The 21,366-nt window shown below is 39.9% G+C and overlaps 1 protein-coding gene across 11 annotated transcripts in view; it reads left to right on the top strand.

The window, feature by feature from the left end:
- The window catches only part of vav2 (vav 2 guanine nucleotide exchange factor), a 219,241-nt gene that overhangs the window by 162,869 nt on the left and 35,006 nt on the right, over nucleotides 1–21,366 (top strand). For 7 of the 11 annotated variants that reach the window (XM_054757613.1, XM_054757616.1, XM_054757608.1 and 4 more), the window contains exons 5-9: nucleotides 10,302–10,407; nucleotides 11,453–11,467; nucleotides 12,335–12,433; nucleotides 13,731–13,799; nucleotides 15,722–15,822. In XM_054757613.1, the coding sequence (XP_054613588.1) occupies nucleotides 10,302–10,407; nucleotides 11,453–11,467; nucleotides 12,335–12,433; nucleotides 13,731–13,799; nucleotides 15,722–15,822 (390 nt within the window). The remainder of the gene's footprint in view (nucleotides 1–10,301; nucleotides 10,408–11,452; nucleotides 11,468–12,334; nucleotides 12,434–13,730; nucleotides 13,800–15,721; nucleotides 15,823–21,366) is intronic. The other 4 variants (XM_054757618.1, XM_054757617.1, XM_054757614.1 and 1 more) reach the window with 1 other exon arrangement.

Below are 21,366 nucleotides of genomic sequence, written 5' to 3'. Positions count from 1 at the left end.
TCCCCATTCAGTGTATTCAACTAACGTGACCATTGAATGCATCTATGAACGTCCAATCACATTTAAGAACAATCAAGGCTGTAGCTTATATTTCTGTGAGTGCCAGTGGTGCACATGCACACACACACACACACACACACACAAAATTCATTAGGGAAGATGAATATACCCTAAATGTCAATGCTTTTTCTGTGACTAGGTAGTACCACATTGGTCTTACTTTATTTCAAAAATAAAACAATTCGAAATGAATTAAATTAATCACATTTAATAGATTGTTGCATTGTTCAAATGGGATTTTATTTGATAAACACTAAACAGTGGTTATGACTTAAGGCCTTGAAAATTTCAAGCCTGTGACTTCGGGCTTGACTCGACCCGTCTTGTCTTGACTTGAGATTGACTTGGACTTACGTCTTTACCTGAGACTTGTCTCAAGACATGGGATTAAAGACTTGAGACTTACTCGAGACGTGCAAAACACTGACTTTTTCCCACCTCTGAGACATCTAATCGGCGTAATTGTCCATGACGTAGTTGTCCGGCTGGCGTGTAGATTCTCATTACACGTGCAGATTTTAAAAATGCATCTGTGTTCTTTCTTGGGCTCCATGTAAGCGTGTGCTGATCTTAAAAAATAATGTACATGTCATTGTACTTTTAATATCTCAGTGTATTGTAGCATTGGGGGGAGTTACCACTGGGTTACCCAGCATGCCTTGCGGGCACCTTGGAAATACATTTACAGTTTGCATATTTGTTAGTGCGTATTTGTTTTAATACTCATATAGTAGTGGAAGTTTGTTCTACGTTAACAACTGTTCTGTTGCTATTTGGTTCGTACCATGAGTAAGGTAGGTGTTTTGTGTAGTGTTGAACTGTGTTGTCAAGCTAGTTGTCGGCTTTTGCTTGCATTAAGAGCCTCTGACCAGTCCCTGTGCCACGATATTGATGAACTTTATGCATTGTATTGCACAACCAAGTGAGTTGTGGTGTGATCGTGTAAAGGTGTGATAAAATATAGAGTTACAATGCCATCTGCTGTACGGCGTTGTAAGGACAACCTACACAGACAGTCCTGTTATAATGTGTCTAAATGTATTCGTCACAGACCACCTTAAATAGAGGGGTGTGTGGGAAACACTCCAGAGGAACCTCTGAAGTTGAAAACAGTATATTCACAATACATTTTAACATTATTTAACTGTCACACAAGTGGAAAAAAGGGTTAAACCCAAAATAATAAGACATAAAAACTGTTTTAAGTATAATAATGAATGTTGAGGGTGTAATGTAACGGTAATTTGCGCAGCACATGCGCCTCACACATCTCATTTTTTATCATTCTTAATTGTCAGGTCAGTGTGAGAATAAGTTAACCATTATAACATCTATAAACGACACTGCACACTACTTCTAGACACCTCATCTTACGTATTTCCTCTTAATACATCTTGTGGATGGTTCTGTCAGAATAAGGGAAATGCAAAACACACACAATTATTCCTGTCATGCTTTCTGAACTGAAAGTCGTGTGAGGTACGCTGAGTAGTGATGGATTGTTTGGAGATTCTGCTTTTTAGGGGCTGGCTCTTTGACGTGAACGAATCCTCGTCTGTGTTCTCTTAAAGCCGCACGCGATTGGTCAGTATGTTTGGTGCCGTATGTGCAAGCACTGAGCAGGAAGCGGAGGGAGGGGTTACACACACGGCACAGTGTGAGCACACGAACAGGAGCGAGGGAGACGAGAGAGCGCGGAAGAACGTATAGCTACATTATTTGAGACTACACGCTGGAAAGGTGAGGAAAATGAGTGGCAGGCAACAAATGCTAAACACTAGCAAAAACTGTTACCTGGATGCTGCTTTGTATTTTAGTTTTGCACATTTGCACATTATAATTTATATTTTGTAGTGTAAATAATACATACATACAATCAGGTTGGACCTTTTTGTCTTAATTGACAAAGTTTTTGTAAATAAGACATTTGATATAATGATATTGTTGCATTACAAGTTCATTTTACACATATTTTGATCAATCATACAAAGCAGCAATGTACCTCGAATAAAATAACCAAGTAGCTCTCTGTCACCCGTTTCCATGGTGACACCAGCAATACTCTCAGGTTTTCGGCCTGGCAGCCTTGCATGATATGTATGTGTGGGTTTTGTCAGGTGTGAAAATGTTGTACGGTCTCCTTCCAGTTGGCTGTGTTTCCAGCAGTGACAACTCAGATTAATGGGGAATAATTAGTTAACTGCTGTGAGATAGGTGCCATTCATCATATGGAGATACGGGGAGGGGAGCGCGAGGCGGAAATGGAAGCATGCGGGCGGTAGACATACATCCCCTGAATGTGTGATTGTAACATTCTTTAGGTGGATGGAGCGTGTGCTATCTCTGGAGGAGAGATGAGAAGTGCCAGCCAAGCAGAGGCAGTGCAGTTTACCTGACTCAAATCTACATAGACTGTGGCAAGTGAGGAGAAATGGGAATAATATCTTCAATCTTAACGCTGGAAACAGAAGGGAAGAAGTAGAGGTGCTCCGATCAAGGTTTTATGTTGCCAATTTCGATACCGATCATCTATGAGCGAGAATGGCCGATACCGATCACATGGATTAACTATCAATTTTTCAATTTAATTATCATGAGTACTATTGGCCAGGATGTCGTATGGTGGGAAAAGTTAGGGCCCCAAAAAAAAGATAATTCTTTTAAAAAATAAAAATTTGTATTTTTTTTTTCATGGGGCCTAGAATTCCTGGCTGCACCCCTGCTATTTGCTTCATAAAAAAAATAATGTTTTAGTTTTTTTCTCTGAAAAATAGGCAGTTTTGTCCACAGAAAACACATACATTGACCCTAAATCGGGAATAATTTACAATTATTTGATAATACAAATAAAATGTACAGCATATAGGTACAACTGTTCAAAAAAAAAATCCCACAATTTTTACGTTTATGTATTTTTCCTTCACTGATGATGTAAAATGTGTTTACTCGGCGTGTGTGGTACTATATATTGAAGAGAGACGAGGTTTGGAGCTGGATTTTCGGCATTTGCTGTTGGTTGCGGAACATAACTTTCGCGGGGACCTACTCTATTCTAAACTCACGAGCAACATCAAAAAATACATTGTTTAGGGTACTTGCAACATAGACGTGGTGTAACCTGTGGGCACAAGCAGAGGGTGTAGATGTTATTGACTTAATCACGCTGCTCTGCAACACGACTGCTGTTGACCTTTTAAAAAGGCCGTGTATGCGTTTTGCTTCATCAATGGACACATGCATAATTGATTCATCAGCGCAACCTGCACCGAACACAGTTAGACACACTTGGCACATAGGCCATGCTCGTAATAACCCTGCACTCAGACATATTAATTACCCTGAAATATTGATGCATACGTGATTTAAAATAAGTGCATGACTGAGCTGTAAAATTGATATAGAGGATAATGATACTTTTTCCACATTAATCCCATTTTTTTTACTGACATAATACTCCTCAAGAGCCTCTTACATGAGAATAAACAAGCGAAATCAGGACATATGGCATCATTAAAACAACAGCTTGCACGGAATATTGTCATCGAAACTCAGCAAAGCAGCATCATTGAGTTTAATGTTAAAATGAAAAATGGACAGAAATATGAAAGATTTATTTTGATTCTAAACAGAGTTTAGGAGCGGAAAGTAAGAAGACAGCAAAATTGAATTCATTCCCTCTTTAGCGGCCATATACTGTAAGTATGATCGCTACCCTCCAGTTCCTCCAAAGGTTGCATAAGGTTTTATTGCCCAATTCATCAATTAATGTAGAAATGGGTGTTTTTCACATAGTTGTGCTAGTTGTGCTAGCTCTTGGCTCATTTACACGTTTAAGACAGACCACTTGACCTTGCTTCCAATGCAATGTCAGAAGGACTCGTGTCAAGTGGGGATTGAAGCATTGGGTTGTCTGAATGAGCTCACCTGTACAGTAAATGTCTGTTATTGGATTCTATGCGCTGTGAGCATTTGTGTCCGAGTCAATTGGAAGCTAACCTCTATCTAATTGAGGTCCCCTGGGTTAATGTGGTAAACCTGTGCTGCGCTTCTTCCCTTTTGTGATGTCAAGTCTTCACATTGCTTAACTCGCAGTCACTTTGGAATAACTCCATCCTTGGATTGACAAAGCATGAAATGGGGGTGGATTGGCCACATGCAGGCATCGAGGGAATTTTTCTTGTGTAAAAAGGCACACATAGATTTCCATTCCCAAGCAAACAGTGTCACAAACCCTTTGTGTCACCCCTGCTGCAGTTTATTTTGCTCCATTAATCCCTCGGGCAGATTGACATGAAAAGTCAATAGCTTGAAAATAGATGGAGCCCACTGCGTGTATTACTTGCTGCAAGGTTTTAAGTAACAAACTTTTCAAAATGAGCCCCCATACCTGCATGAAGTCATAATACATTATTTTGTAAACAGCCAACAGCTTATTGTACATTAACCTTTGGCAAAGTCCATAAATGTAATTCTTGAGAACTTTGACTACCAACAAGTATTTTGTAGCGTTCCTAGATAATGATTCATGAACTTTTAATGCAGCATTTAATGGTATCTAAGTATGTGGTATATGCTGCATTTTGCAATTGCGTGTTCCACCTTATAGAGTATCCCTATACGGCCGTACCTTGGTTTTTGTCATTAACCCGTTTCAAAGGGTCCGTCGAAAACCAAATTGTACGAAAAGCACATTTGTTTTTCCCGTAAGAGATTATGTAAATCCATAAACCGTTCCAGGCACCCAAAAGTATTTACCAATCTTCAGAGAATAATTATAGTTTTACATGCAGAAAACAAAGCGAAATACAGTCGTGCCTCGCCACTTCACGGTTTGAGTTTTGGGCCTTCACTCTATTGCAGTTGACATGACTAAGTTCTAAGCTGCTGTTTACAATGTGGGCTATAGAGGCAGTGACGTTCTGCACGCTGGGTTAGAGCTAGCTGTTAGGAAATAAGTCCATAGAAGAAGAGAACTAGGACGTGTTCATGCTGTTCATGCTGTATTTTGAGCATCTGCCTGTAAGACAGAGTGCACTGTGTCTATTTCCAATAAAAAGGCTGACTAATTTACAACCATCGTAATGTGGTTTCATTCAGCCACCATTACATTGATGAGACAATAACCACCACAGGAAGTACGAGGCCCAGAAAAACAACAACAACAAGGAACTCTCCCAATGCTAACATGTGAGCGTGTTATGTTTTATTTATGTCTAATGTCTTATTTTCTGTTATTCTGTCTACTATATTGGGTAATAAGAGTGTGAAGGTGACTACAGGGGTGTTATTTCATGTCTAGAGGGCTCTAATAATGTTAAAAACTGTATTTAGAAAGTCGTAAACAGGTTTTCTGTGCTCTAACTACGAAAATATTCCATTTATAAAGAAGAAATCCTACAACGCGGAAATTCTGTACATGTAAGTGACGAAGAAGGGGAAGCGACACACACTACTTTCGTGTTTTGCTATGACTTCTTTCTTGAATTCAGTAGTGTTTTTCACCTTCCGTATCAAAGTGGTGTCACTTGCAACTTTATTTGGCACAATGCTGGATTACGTTGCAGTGGTACCCAATCAAAAAGCACAGAGGCTGTCTCAAAGCCCATTTGCCACTCAGAGTTACGCAGCGCACTTGAACGCCTCATCAGCCACATTGACAGTGCCAGGAGCACAGTGCTTGATATATATGAAGAAAGGAGACAAAGTTACACACATAATAAAATGATAAAAGGAAGAGTGTACAAAAACCGAGATATTCTATAAACGGAATCCTACGAAAACCTTGGCGTATTAAAACTGAGGCACAACTGTACCTCTCTGTAGAAAAATGAATGACATACCAGTCAGTAAGATGTCTATTTCAAAAGTGTTTCTGTGTACATCGGCTCCATAGCCGCTGAGCAAGAGCACTGAGGTTAAGCGATGATTCATGAGCTCCTCATAGAGTATATTCTTGTGGAAATTACAACCCCACCCCCCAAAGAACTAAACAGAATATGCATTTAATGGAGACCAATGCATCCAAGTAACTATGAAATGATGAGTCAGTGATGAGTCAGTCGCCCTCCCCCTCCTTGCTACAATCTATCATCAATGCCTTTGGGCTGCAAGGCTGATTGTATGCAAACACCCTGGACACCCTGTGGTTTGTCAATGTGGTAATCGGGCAAAATTTAGCCCAAGTCATGAGTACTCAGGATTCCATTCCTTTTATGTGTCTTATAGATGCACCGTGATGCATACGCATGCTCATGCATGCATCGGGACATCAATAGACCTCTTTTCATGCTGCAATCACACACATGTATGCACAGGCATGCACACACACATACAAACACGATGAAAACAACACACCAGCTAGACTGCACAATAGTGCTTTATCCGTTGACTTACTAGAATCAAATTGTTGTGTGTAAGCAGATAATGTGATAGTGTATGCAAGCCTAAAGATGACATCCCTGGATCCTGAGTCAGGGGTCCAACTTTTGGATTGATCCATGTTGACTGGAATTACAAGCAATCAGTTAGGAAGGGTGCACCTCACATCTCACCCGAAGTCAGCTGGGATAGGCTCCAGCATACTCCCGTGACCCTAATTAGGATAAGCGGCATAGAAAACAGATGGATGGACAGTTAGGATGGTCATTTAAGACATCACCTACTAAGAACTGAGGACTGCCCCACCAGCTCGTAATACACTGTAGTTTTGACTGCATTTCTATCATAGATGAATTCAAATTTGTTGTATTTTAAATACTTTTTAAATGGCATGTGATAATCTTTCCCAGTGATCAGAATAACGTTGCCTGGAGGGGTTGCCAGAACAGAGGTCTCTCTGGACGTACTCAACTTCACGTAGTGGACAGTAGCAGATGTCACCTTGTTCTTCTTGAGGCCACAAACTAGTGTGTCTGAATCACCAGCATCTCTGTTGGTTGCAACCAGGTTGTTTGCCTCATAGGCTTTAAGACACGATTAATCCTCAATCACTTCCACACATAATACACATAATTCTCAACATTAATTGATTCCAATGCCCATCCTTCATGAACCATCATTGGCATAATATACATACAAACATACAGCAAATGCTCCAATTAACGCCTCTGTTCAATTAGCCGCCAACTGTCCTATAGTTGCCTGGAGTCTCCTCATTTTTATATTGGGCAGTTTTAAATTAGCTTTTTCTGCATGAATGTTGTTTTTTATGTATATTATCTAATTGTTGCGTGGATGTTTATGTATGTGTGTGAGCAACAGACCTAATTCCTTTCGGGATTAATACAGTACTGTCTAACTTAAGCTAACCTGATGACATTTTTATTTATTATGATTATTATTCTCATTATTATTTATTTAATGTTACTAGATGGCAGTACCTGCATTTGAAGTATTGTGCATGATCAGCATCTAGCAGGTTAAGCTACCTCTGCATGCGCTTTAAAATGTTGGTGGATGTGAAACTCGGGCTTGTTCCACTGACTGTGCTGTTGTTATTAATGCTAGCTGAGCAGCTTGTTTCTTACTTGTATTCCAACATTGGTTCTGTAGCTGCTGTGTTGTGCAATGTACTCGTTAAAAATGACCGTGTGGTCAATGAAAGGGATGCTTTCCTTTCCAATCCAAATTATTATTAAAGTACAGTGGTGTCTCGGTTTTTGTTATTCAATTTGTTTACGAAAGGTAAGACGAAAACCGAAACCTATGAAAACCGAAGCAATTTTGCCCATTGGAAATCATGTAAATCCAATTAATCTGTTCCAGGCACCCGAACATTTTAACAAAAAATACATTTTATAGAGAATAACTACGATTTTTAATAAATAATACCATAGTTTTACATGCAGAAAACAAAGTGAAATAGTTATAAATGATGACTGAAATGTACAAATGAACATTTAACATAATTTGTACCTTAATTAAAGACTGTTGTTGGCGAAGACGGCAATATTGTACTCAAACCAAGGTTAAAATTGTAGTCGATAACCGAATCATACAAAAACCGGGGTTATACTGGACAAAATTAAGTTGTTATATATAATGGTATTTCAATGAGCGAGGTGTGTGTGTGTGTGTGTGGGGGGGGGGGGGGGGGGGGGGTTGTCGTAGTTTGTTATCTGCAATATTGTACGAAAACCCAGGCAAAATGTTTTGCCAAAAATTTCAGTCGATAACCAAATTATACGAAAACCGAGGTTTAACTGCACAAAATTAAGTTGTTATATACAGTGAGTTTTCAAATTACAGAGGAAACAGCCTCTCTCCTCTTCTAATTAATAATCTTCCAATAAACAGCTTGTCGTAGTTGTGGTTTCGCTAAATGTACGCCCTGGCTATAATTACAGCATTTAGTATGGCGGCTATAGTTCATTATTGTACACTGTACATGTAATGTTACAAACAGACATTTTATAGTTTTTAATCATTGTCATGAGTACTACGACATGAGTCATTCATACAGAAGAATCAGCGGATATAAAGAGATTCCTCATAGAGATGCTGCTCCTCTTTGATATCCCTACCACTGGGCTGGACCTCTCTTCTATTATACTGTTTCTGTGGGATTAAATACAGTTTAAGTTCTTTGTCTGCTTTTCCTGAAATGCCCCTGCCATGTCATGATGCAGTCTCTGTGGAGTTTGCCGTACGTCCACAGTTCACAAAGAAGACACAGTCGGGACGGTGTCCTCCCACGCTGCCTTTTCAGTATTCAGCAGCAGCTACTTTCTTAATGAAGCAAGCGGAAGCATATTACTTTGAATGAACTGAGCCACCTCAATTAAAACTTCAAACAGTCTCTGCATGAGCATGAAGACAAAGCTGAATATTTGATTGAGAGGCAGTTTTATCTTCTGTCTGTCTTTGCTGCCCTTTTCACACAGACAATGAACTCTGGATTATAATAACTGGCAACAGCAAAAGCGGAGATCATATGTTTATCATGTCATTTATTAAGATGTTTTAGAATGCTAATGAGCGAATACGTCTGTAAATTCATGCATAGGAACGTACTTCTCTCATGTGTGGGCGTTTCATTTCATTTAATGATGGTTTCATAGTGCTGGGTTGTCACATCCGGTTGCAGTTGTCACCGACTCAAGTAGCTGGGGGGGGTCAAACAAGCATATTCGTAGCTGGACGTCAAGTGAAGTAAGAGCGAAAATGCCAACTATGAGCTGTTTTTGGATGTGGAAATCTTTCAAATAAGGATTTCGGATAAAGTTATTGCAAACATAGTCCATCATACAGGTTACACTTGCATGTAATAATAACCTAAATAGTTACACCTGCGATGCTCTCGTCATTAAGACTAGACTACGAGAACACACACTTTCACCTGTTTCGAACACATATTTCCAGACATAAACTGGTCTTCTGACAGAGCGATACAATCCAGCAGCATATATGGACGGCCAACGGCAGGCTACAGGGAAGTAACTTAACAGGTTTTACATCAAATGAATGGTCAAACAATACACTACTGTGGAAAACCAGCACAGCGAAATGAGGAGGGACACATACAAGAATGTATTCATGCAGACGGCCTTGGTGTAAAAACGTGGATAAACAAGTTAGTATTTTCATCTGCTGCATTCGCTGTGTCTGGCACTGAAGATAAGCTTTCGCTTATCCATCAGAACACCGGAACTAACGCAAACTTTCTCCAGGTCATGTGGTTGCAATCCACCATGTTTACCAGAAGAAGATAGACTGATCAGTTGTTAATTAGAAAATATATTTGGATGTGTGATGTAATATATATGTTTTTCTTACACAGCCAAGCATATGGTTTTGTCTATATTTGATCTCATTTTAATATTCTTCCCTTCATTATTTATTAATACAGAGCTGAAATTTAACCTGTTGCTGCCCAGGCATTTTTTGTTTCTTCTGGTGACCTAAACGCCCCCGGTCAACATGGATCCAATACCAAAGCGTACAATTTTGCTTCCTTGGGTTCAATATTTTCCCCCAGTAGACGTTTTCATCTGCAGTAACTGTCTGCACTCCGCTGGTTATTCACGTAATAATATCCCAGTAGCGAGCAAACAAATTAAAGGAAAAAGACACACATCAGCATGACCCAGTACAAATCTGTGAACACAAGTTCAAGCAGACCTTGTGCAGTTTAAGAAGCCATTAGTCTTCTTGAACATACAAGCTTTTAAAATAAGAGCATGTTGAAGAGCAGTTGTGGGTTTTGATAAAGCTATTTTGCTAATTAGTTTTTTCTCGTCCAGTGAGCACGACCTGGGTGAGGATGACATCTACGACTGCGTGCCATGTGAGGACGACGGCGATGACATCTATGAGGACATCATTAAGGTGGAAGTACGACAACCCATGGTGAGCTGGACACCCAATTAAACCTAATCTTCAGTGTTGCATGAAACACTGGAATGGCACAAAGTAGAGGTGCACATCGCCGCCAAGGTCTGCCAAGGTCCGCCAACCCCACCCCTGGCATACGTATACACCCTGTATCTGAAATGCAACTACAGTTCTGCACATTAACAATAGATACAAGTATGAGTGCCACACTGAGAAGAATAAAGACAAGAAAATTCAAAAAAGTGAGGGAAAATTCCCACACAAAACTGAACGCAATATAGAGACATACTTTGTATTCATCAGATAATATCATTCAATATTGTTAAACACTGATTGATGATCAAACAAACCCCCTGATGTTGATGTGATTCTCAACATTCCCCAGCTGCATTTCCCATATGTATTTTCACACATCACGGTTGTCCAAAGTGCGACCCGGGAAGCTACTCTTTTTTTTTTTTATTCTAAAAATATAATTTAACAAGAAAACGTGAAAAAATGGAAAAATCAGCAGTAATTTTGCAAGAATGAAGTTGGAGAGAAAAAAGTTGGAATGTAACGAGAAAAAGTTGTAATTTTAAGCCAATAATGTTGCAATATGAGAAAAAATAACATTGTTTTAGAAGCGTAAAGTTAACGCGAAAGACATTTTTTTTTTTGCAGAAAAGTTGCAGAAAAGTTCCAATGTTACATGCGGTACTCACGGTTTGATCATCAGTCAAAAGGCTAAGCTAATAACCCAAAAACTAATTGAATTAATGGGACGAGATGACCAGCCTTTCTCAGCGGTGGAAGACACTGGGTTCGCTAGTGCTCTGTCACTTCCCTTTAAGTCCTGCTAGAGCGCCACCATTGTACTCTCACATCCAAAGTCTTCTCATAATGCCCCTTCGTATAATCCTTCTAAATAAACACACTTTGACAAAAACATAATAAACTATTACCTATTCTTGGAAACCACTAATGATGCATTAAGTGGAGGTGAGTCATGATGGTGTTTTGCAATTATTCAAGTCTGCTTTGCTTGATTTTTGACTGCTTTGCCTCTCTTATGCTGCAGATCAGATACATGCAGGTGAGTGATGCTGTGCTTGTGACTCAGCCTACCCTGTCATCAATCTAACACCCCCTCCACTTCTCCCCACATACTCCGTCACCACTGTGTTTCCCCCCAAAAAATTGTGGGTAGTATCCCACAGAGATGGCTTGCCAATTAGCTTGATAATTAGCTGTACAAGACAGCTGGTCCAAAGTTTGACTCAGTGCCCGTGGGAGGCAACTGTGACATCAGATGATGACACACTGCTGCACGGTGTCAGCAGTAATCCTTGCCATCCCGCAAGGAACTTCACCGAAGGAAAATAAAGACTTCCTCGTTGCCTTTCTGCAATAGTTTTGACTTGTTCATAACACTTTGAGTCACTTTTATACGCTATCCCAGATTTGGTCAGCCAAATGTGTACCATTAGTTACTTATCCCTCACTTTGTACCAAGGACTAGATGTGTATGTCTGTGTGTGTGTGTGTTTGCATGTGCACTGTACACAGTATGTGTATTGACATATTATGCATTCATGTATACTGTTACATCAGGACCACCATCTTTTTGTACACATGAAGACATTATTATGTTAGTGAGGATTTATATTTTTGGAATATTATTTCAGTATCAGTACAGTATATTGGAGTTTGCTAATACACATTATTTATGGTGGGAAATGCTTTAGCATTTTTGACACATATAGTTAGTGTTGTCAGAAATTTTATTGCATGGGACACTTCATATTAATGACCTCATTATTTACACCAAGAAGTATCACCACATCACCACTTACCATATTGTCTGTTCAAGTCGGAGATGAGCGTATCAATCACGCTGTACTTACTGTAACTGTAAAATGACTCTGACTGGTTATGTATGACTTGTGTACTTGTGTCATAGAAAATGGGCATGACAGAAGATGACAAGAGGAATTGCTGTTTAGTTGAGATCCAGGAGACTGAGGCCAAGTATTATAAAACTCTAGAAGACATTGAGAAGGTGAGTGTGGACGTTTCGTCTTATTTTGTGTATGTGCCACAGTGTGTCTGTTTATGTTGACGTGTGTTGTAGCTTTGTTATCACTTGCGTGTTTTTTGCAAAAGCAGATTTGTGTTTATGGCAAATTAAATTGAAAAAAAAACACAACAGGAAAGGAAATTCCACTGAACTTCCAATGTAACCTAAGTGGACCAAAGTCCTTTCCTCTTCCGTGGTTCTCTTCTTAGTTCTTATTTCATCCCCTTTCCACAACTCAAATCCACCCGTTTAAATTTTGCACAAATGGAAGAAAACAATCCTTTTTTATCCCCCATTCTCCATAAGTCTCTGGTGAAAGTCACAAATGAACCGCCACCTTATGTCAGTGTGAGTCAGCCAAATAAAACAATAAAGTTTTTCCCAATATCTCACACACGTTTTAGCTGCATTGCATCCTGTTTCTCCAAACTACTGTATAGGACAGGCAAGCGTTCGTCTTTAAAACGCTTTAAACAGAATTAGCGTTAACTCGTTATTAACGTGTTAACATTGACAGACCAGATATAATTTTTTAAAAATCCTGGAACCAGAGTGTGGTGTGATGTTTCTTTCGTCTTTCTGTGCTTTGTGTGGGCCTGTTCACAACATGGACGTGTCAGCTATTGGCAGCTAACAAATGTCACAGGAAAAGATCAATAATGGTTATTATTGGATCGCCCGCTGCATGAGACACTGATCCCTCGGGCTTTGACAACATCACACACAGACATCAACAGTCATAGCATTAGGTACACTTGGACGATCTAATGAGATCGGAAGAAATTAATATGTTTTTTAAATTTGCCTTTCCAAACAAAGCGTGTAGTGTTCCTTGCAATGTCAACCTCAGTCAGGCCTCCACAAACTCATTTTAATAAGGAGGCATCGTGGAGATCAGCGCTTCTGCTAACACATCACTTTTTATGTTGACAGATTTCATTGGCAAGGTGATGGAGGGAAACAAATCATGTGGTCCACTAATTTCATTAAACAAAATGTGTATCCTGTGTTTCCTGCATCACCCCAACACAAGACTAAATGAAAATAAACAACCTTCTTATGATCATAGGACTCGTTAAGCTTAATTGAGTTGGGGTTAATAAAGCCTTCAGTGCTTTGTTGTTGCTCTATTTGTTATTATTATGATGATGGAATGTGACAACCATAAAGTTGTGGAATGGGCAGGTTTCCTTCAGCATGAGTGAACTAAGTTTCTGTTTCAAATCTACAGTTTATGCTGACAAATCACAGTTTTCACAAGTACTGCTTCCTCCTTCAGAACTACATGATCCCGTTGAGGCAAATCTTGAGTCCGCAGGACATGGAGGCTATCTTTGTTAACCTTGAGGTGAGTGACGTGGCCTGTGCCAGTGATGTGCAGTCAGGGGAGGCAGGTGAGGCTCTGCCTCATCATGATAATGAATAAAAAACAATGGTGTGCCAATCAGTAAATTGGTCGTAAACAGGTGTGAAGTATGTATAAACTGTGCTGTGTGCCAATGTGCAAAGAAAATGTTGAAATGTTCCAAATTTGTGGCACGCGTAATTTATGTGAACTCGTCATTCATGGGCGCCACACACGGGAGGCGACAAACGACCGCGTTTGGCGAAATTCATCGCCATCGCGTACGAAACCATGCACACGGGAGGCGACAAGCGATTGTGACCAGCTACACAGGTGAGCGACGCATTCACATCCAGAGCGAATTGTATGAGTCTCCCACCGTTGGTTGATCAAATGTGGAGGGAATTTCGGGGTATTAAAGTAGTTCAGAGGAGGAAAAGCAGACGCTTGCTAGTACCTGATCTTGCTAGTATTGAAGATAAACGTACATAAATGCCCGTGTAAATATATGTAAATTTACCAGATATGTTTACTCTGACGGCAACGAGTTCCCAAGCCGCTGCTTTTTTCTTTATATCTCTATATTCTTGTTTTAGAAATATCGAATAGCTCCGGGAAATCTCACACGGCAAGTATAGCGTACTGATTAGCATCCAGTCCCCTCATTGGTCAATCAATGAAACTCCCGTTGATTGGTCCTTGTCTGGGTGACAGCGATGAAAAGTGGAAAACTTTCTGGGACCACATCGCAAGACACGCGTTGCATGACACGCACGAGCACAAACCTTCACACGCACAAATTTTGTGTGTCGCTTGGCTGGACGGTGACACGCGGGAATCGCTCTATCGTGCAGGTTCCATTGAAAATGAATGGAGTCAAGGCGACGTTGCCTCCCGTGTGTGGCGCCCATAACTCGATGAGAACACACCGCAAACACACCGCAACCTATCGCTAAACAACACTGGCGATGCGTATCAAAGCAGCGTGTCTCATTCACATGCATGGGTCAACTTTTCCCTCACCTCTTGGAGTAAGTTGGGGGAATTCTCAAGTAATTTATGTAGCCTCTTGGATCTTCCTTGTGCATTTCTGTTGATAACTAATAATAATGGCCAAAGTGATGTCTTCCCGTGAGAAATTCCCTCTCCCACACTGTCAGTTTATGCCTCCTTCCTGCTCTTTCTGCTTTCTCTTCCTGCAGCTGTGAGATAATATAAACTTACCATTCTTTTATGCAACGAGAGCTGCTTCTTTGGAGTTCAACATCCTGTAGGCCACTTGCAAATAGAGGAATTAATGAAGCTCGGGGAAATGCTGCTATTGCATGGGGTCACACGGGACACAGCGGGGCCAAATAATGCTACGACCTCTTTAGGGATGCAGAAAGTGGTGCAGACAATGCATACCCACGAGGGAACAATGCTCGCCACACGTCCTATTGACGTGCACTATACGTAAACAGTACTTGACAAGGTCTAAATAGGTCGTGCAGGAGCGTGGTCATTTCGTGCCAGTGCGCACCATTTTCAGTAAAGAATTGCATGCCAAGTGCAATTTATGCTGTTGAAACTAGTCTTCCCGCTTTTCAGGCGTTCCATAAATAAATAAATAAATATATGACACAAACTGCCATGGCAAAGTAAAGGACAATGCTGAGGCAAAATGCGTGGAAGTGTAAACTCCACTTGTGGTTCCTTCCCAGTAAAAGGCTCCATGTTGATCATTTTGCACATCAAAATGCAGCATGGACCATGGACCTATGGTTATTATGCAACTGCAATTCTATATTATTCCAAACTTAGATAACTATAATGAATTGAATAATAAATTCCTTGCATATACTGTACTCACCGCACACTCACTTATTCAAGGACATTTTGTAGAGGACATGTAAAGATCTAAAAACTGCGCTGTTCTTCCTCAGGATGTGATCAAAGTACACTTTGCCCTCCTGCGAGCCATCGACCTCAACATGGTCACTGGAGGAAATGGTCTGGGAAAGATCTTCCTTGACTTCAAAGAAAGGTTGGTAAATGTTTAATTTCACCTGCGCTCATGCTGTGCTTATTCAACAAATAAAATCCAGAGTGAAAGGAATATAGATTTGTTTTTATTAAAAAGTCTAACTTACTGTATAACAGCAGGGACGACAGGGACAAAAAGGATCAGGATTATCTGTCCATTCATTTTCTAATTTACAATAGATCCTCGCTTTTTGCAGAAATTACGTTCTGTACAGCGAATGGCCAAAAACTGTAAATAATTGATAGGTCCATAAAAATGTCTATTTTTGACTCATGGCAATTTTTGCACTAAAGGTGACTGTTACTTAGTTATTGCTATATTAAGTTACTAAATTAAGTTACTAATTATTACTTTGGATTCAGCCCCAGAACCCTCCCATTCTCTCTTCAATTACCATTGTCTACTTGTGACACAATCCAGGTTTAAGACTTAAATATGCCCCACACAGGATACAGAACTATTTTGTTTTCTTCGGTTGATATGTCAACTCTCTCCGTATTTTGAATATCTCCTTCTCATCCTGAGCTCCTCAAAGGTTGTCTGTGTGTTTTTTTTGGGTTTTTTTTACTGCTGCATCGATCGTCTCCCGCATCCCCGGTTCCTGGGACTCTTCTGTGCTCCGCAGCACTTCCTAAAGGGTTGAGAGATTGCCTTGTGTGTCTTATGTGAAGCATTCCTTGCTTGGCTACAGCGTTGACTCCTTCATTGTCAGTCACCTGGCTTGCTGGCGGCGGTACCGTTTCCCAACTTGTTTATTTTCAGCTAATAAGTACCTCATGCCAGACAATGTTCAAGCCAAGGGTGTCAACAAGCAAGCCTATAATCGAGGTCAAGATCTGTGGTCAGGAAAAGAACCACAATAGTGCAAAAGTGGCAGTAGGCTTCCGTTCCTTTGGACAGGAAGTGAGAAAACTTTTAACTTTCACTTTCATATTGGTCATTTGCACTTTATTGTGCAACAACTTTTTTTCCCCTCCTTAAAACATGCAGTGTCAAAAATGAATGAATGAATATGAAAATGTCTTTCTGATAACAAATTTAGACAGGAAGGATTTTTGCCATGACCACAAGACAAAAATAAAATCAACAGGGAAAGCTGGTGTTCGAACTGCCAGACGCAATTTCTCTACAACAGTTCTGAGTCTTCCACATCTGCTGAGCTATGTGTGGATAATTTGCATTCCTGAGGGGAGCAGTGATTTGCTTCCCTGCTGTGCTGAGTGTGGCTGCTTCAAAGGTAATGGTAATGTAGGCGATGATCAGTTCTGGCCCCGGTCATGATTCCGCAGCAGGAGTGGATATGGCTCTTTCCTTCAATGATGCAGACATTACTGCAAGAGCAAGTACTTTGCCTGTCGTCATATATATACGTATATATGTGTGTGTGTGTGTGTGTGTGTGTGTGTGTGTGTGTGTTAGTACCTGGACTTTCATACTGGTATACATCACATGTTTCTCAACAAAGTCTGAGCACAAACTTATTTTTCAACTTTTGATTGTGGAAAAATAAGCTCTTTCAGGTGATGTCTGTGTGCTAAAATGGCAATGCAGCGCTCTTGTTTGTAACGGAGAGGCAGACACATCCTCTCACTATATCGCAAACACAATCACACATCACTGTGTTGAATGTCTGTCCTCTCTAATCTAGTACGGGAGCGGTTGGAACTTCATTTGCACGCAATCCTTCATAAACCCCAAACATGACAAAAATATTCAGTTGAAGTCATGTCAAAGATGACAACAAGCTTTGGGGTTTCACTGTTTTTTGATTTGACAGATTATTTAATATGACTTCTTATAGCCCATGTTTTGACATGCCACATACAAGCTGGTATACAGTACCCTCCAGAAATATTGGAACACTAAGGACAATTTTGCAACTTCAGACACGCAACTTAGAAGATAGCACGTTTTGTTTGAAGATGTGAGCAAAAGTATTGGAACATATGACTGACAGGTGTGTTTTGTTGCCCAGGTGTGCTCTATTACATTGCTTATCCAATCAATAAATAGTCACTGAATGCCTAATGCCATGTGTAGACTGCATTTAGAGGTGAAAACAACATGAAAACCAGAGAACTGTGTTGCAACTACATTTCAACAATCAAGAAAAGTAAGTTTTTTGCTCTTATACAAAAAATATATATATATTTTTTTTATTTTATGGATCATAAATTAGCCTCAGAATGTATATTGTTTTTGTACTATAAAATAGTTCACTAAATTTGGAAGTACTGTAGATCACCACATTTTGCAGTGGTTACCTTCTGGGACCACCAGCGAGTGGCGAAAAACCATTGATATGCCAATAAAAATGAATATTTTTGACACACGGCTCGCCTGCCCCCCTCCAAACCCCATGGCTAGCTTCATGTTGATGTTCACCTTCGATTTCGGATCAGCAGTTACAATAAAAGTGACTGTTGTTATCATTATATTAAATTCGGCGCCAAAACCCTCCCGTTCTCTCTTAAAAATTCCTCACTTATTAAACACATTTGAAATTATAAAATGTACAGGTACTCATCTCTAAAGAATTATGATCATTTAAGATGATTGATAAACAGGTGTAATCGAAGTGAGTGGGTAGAAGTAAAATATAAGTTTCACGTCTGCGTCTCACAGCAACTACGTTGCATTCGGGACGGCTGAACAAAATGCAAAACCTCAACATTTCACAAAAAAACATCAGTGAAGCATAAACATGTAAAAGCGTGGGCTTTTTTAACACTGATACATGTGTTCTGTACATTGTGCCTCTTTTATCACGTATTTATCAATAATTACCCACATAGGGTGAGTGAGATTTGCTTTCTCTGGGGGAAAATGGCCTATTTTCAAAGAAAAACATTTGAAATGTTGTATTTATTTATTTCTTTATCATGTTTTGATCGTAAATTTGCAGGGCCATGAATTCCGGATCCATCAACGGTACATGTTTTTTATCGATGTAGTGTAATACCTCACTACCTGACTGAAGTTCCAGTGCATAATATATTCAAGTTAAAAAGGCTGGTGCATGTTGTGCATGTGATTTAAAAGGATTTAATGTACACCACCCTTTGTAGTAACACATCCGGTATAGTAAATTTGCACTTCACTCCAAAGTTTTTGGGTGTGGGTGAGATCAAGCCAGTCATGTTTTCTCAAAGGAGAGAAAGGTATGTCTTTAAGGGCTTTCCTCGATGTATTCTGGTACAGCTTTGCTATAATTGTGTTTTCGCCACTGATTTGGAAGTAGTCATTTTCCAGACGTTGTGTTCTATCGTACCAAGAAGTGAGAACAGAACTAATTCATTCCTTTCATAGGAATATTTGATTTTCAATTTCTATTCAGAAACAAATTGGCTGGTGACATTGTTAATATTTACATTTAGTGGCATTCTCCAAAAGCCATGCAGGGTTATTTTGAGAAAACAGTTCATTAGATTTGCAGATTCTGTGCGTCACAAGCTTTGACTCCATGGATGATTGACATGTGAACCCGCCTCATTATGGGCCCACCGCAGTCTTGTCACTCTGTGGCCATAAACAACAGTGACCATGGGATTTGAACTCCCTCATCAGACATCCTGGTGATGTTCCTGAGGACCTAGCTGGGAATAATTAATTTGATTATCTATGCTTGTAAGTCCAAGTGACCTTTACAACAATGTGCTTGTATCATTTTTCTCCCACGTTGGTGCCAAAGATGAAAAGCCTTTTTTTCTTATTTGTCATTGAGCTGAATGCCATGCTGAAAATGTCACTGGTTTATCACGACGACTGCTCAATTCTTAAACAGCAAGAGCCAGCCTGAATGGAAAAGCACTCTAACAGGCAGCTCTATAAAGTAAATGGGCATCTAAGCACCCTCTTGTTGCTATTCTCATCTGCGACATTTCCCCGACTCATTTCCGAAGTAATCTGGCTTCCTGATTTCCTTGCGATGTCTAATCATGACCACCCAATAAGGCTCCTCACCAGAGCATTTTCTCCATTTCCTGTGTGCCGTATAAGTTGAATGGAGGTGAGAGGTCTCCCAACGCCGTGTGTCAGGGAATATTAGCTCTCTCTACAGCTTGTCACTTCTGGTTTGCTGGAAGATTTCCTCAGTGGTCCAACTTGACTCTGAGACGACCTACTATGGCAGAAGGGACATCAAGGGTGCACTTATTCAGAATTGCATTTTCCGCAAAATAACATGTCCAACAGCATTGGCGTTATTAAAGAGACCAGGGCAGAATAAACAGCACCGGAAAGAATGTTCAAAGCTCCTCTCACTGCACCAGGAAACTCCTGAAGTGGTATTCAGCCAAAGACAAAATGTTGCAAGTGAATTGAGTCTACTGGCAGCCTGAGATTTCAGTCTGCATTTGCCAATATACTTGTTCAAGGCAAGTTATTCAGCTACACAATAGCACACAGAACAACAAGCTGAATTGGTGTTGTAGCAGATTAACAGTTATTCAGTTACACAATAGCATAAAGAAAATACCTGGGAGGCTGAAGAGGTTAAATTAACTTACCAAGCCAGCAAGCCCAAGCAAATGCACCAAGCTCCCGATCTCATAACACACCACTGAATTCCAGAATTCTTCATCCCCGGTGTCGCTAGCCGAGGGGGCCCTCTCGTGGCTGTAATGTTCACTCCTTGGTTCATGACAGTCAGTATGAATTAAAAAATGTAAACATTAAACATTAAAATTATATATATATATATATATATATAAGTGATTTGGGCTGTCAAAAATAACACGGTAACTATATTATTTGATTAATTATGTTACATTTTTTTAGTGTAATTAACTCCTGCGCACTAGAGCAAGCGCGCCTCTCTCTTATGACGGCAGACGGAGTTCTCCACTGTGCTTTGAAGCGCAGTGGAGAACTCCCCACACAGTCACACAGAGGCTGCCGCTCTTTTATAACTTCATTCTGACCTGAACACATCAAAAGCAGTACAATTCCAACACCATATCCCGCATGTATCTCCAACTCGCACACGTCTCTAGTCTGTTCATCCTAGGAATGATACTTCCTCATTGTGGTTACAAGAACGCAAGATACATTGAGGGACCTCCGAACGTCACAAAAACGGCTTTATAATGTGTGTGTGTGTGTGTGTGTGTGTATGTGTAAATAAACAGGATGATAAAGAAAAATGTGAAGTGGATATTCTTATCACTCACTTTGTAAATCTTAATTCGGATGTACAATTTGCCACATTTAAGTATGCTGGAAAATACACTGAAAACAAGTAAATTGACTTTAAATTATGTGATGTTTTTTAACGTAACCCCTCATTTTTCACAATAACACTGTTTGCGGTGTGATTCAAATGTTCTGCTGCTATTAAAGAGACTAGTGTTAGGCAAATAGATTTTTAGACTTGTGTGGTATTTTTGAGCTTGATTTACATATTCAGTTCATTTGGAACTGTTAATACATACAAAAATATATATAATCCTGACCTGTCATTTATCTTTCTGTTCATTAAATACTGTCAAAATGGGCATATTTCAGACACAGTTGCTATTGGAGATTAATCATGATTAATTCATT

Source organism: Dunckerocampus dactyliophorus, chromosome 17 (genome assembly GCF_027744805.1).
Source record: "Dunckerocampus dactyliophorus isolate RoL2022-P2 chromosome 17, RoL_Ddac_1.1, whole genome shotgun sequence".
Classification (NCBI taxonomy): domain Eukaryota; kingdom Metazoa; phylum Chordata; class Actinopteri; order Syngnathiformes; family Syngnathidae; genus Dunckerocampus; species Dunckerocampus dactyliophorus.
The sequence above is the reverse complement of the archived record's forward strand: the minus strand, read 5'-3'. Positions and strand labels throughout refer to the sequence as shown.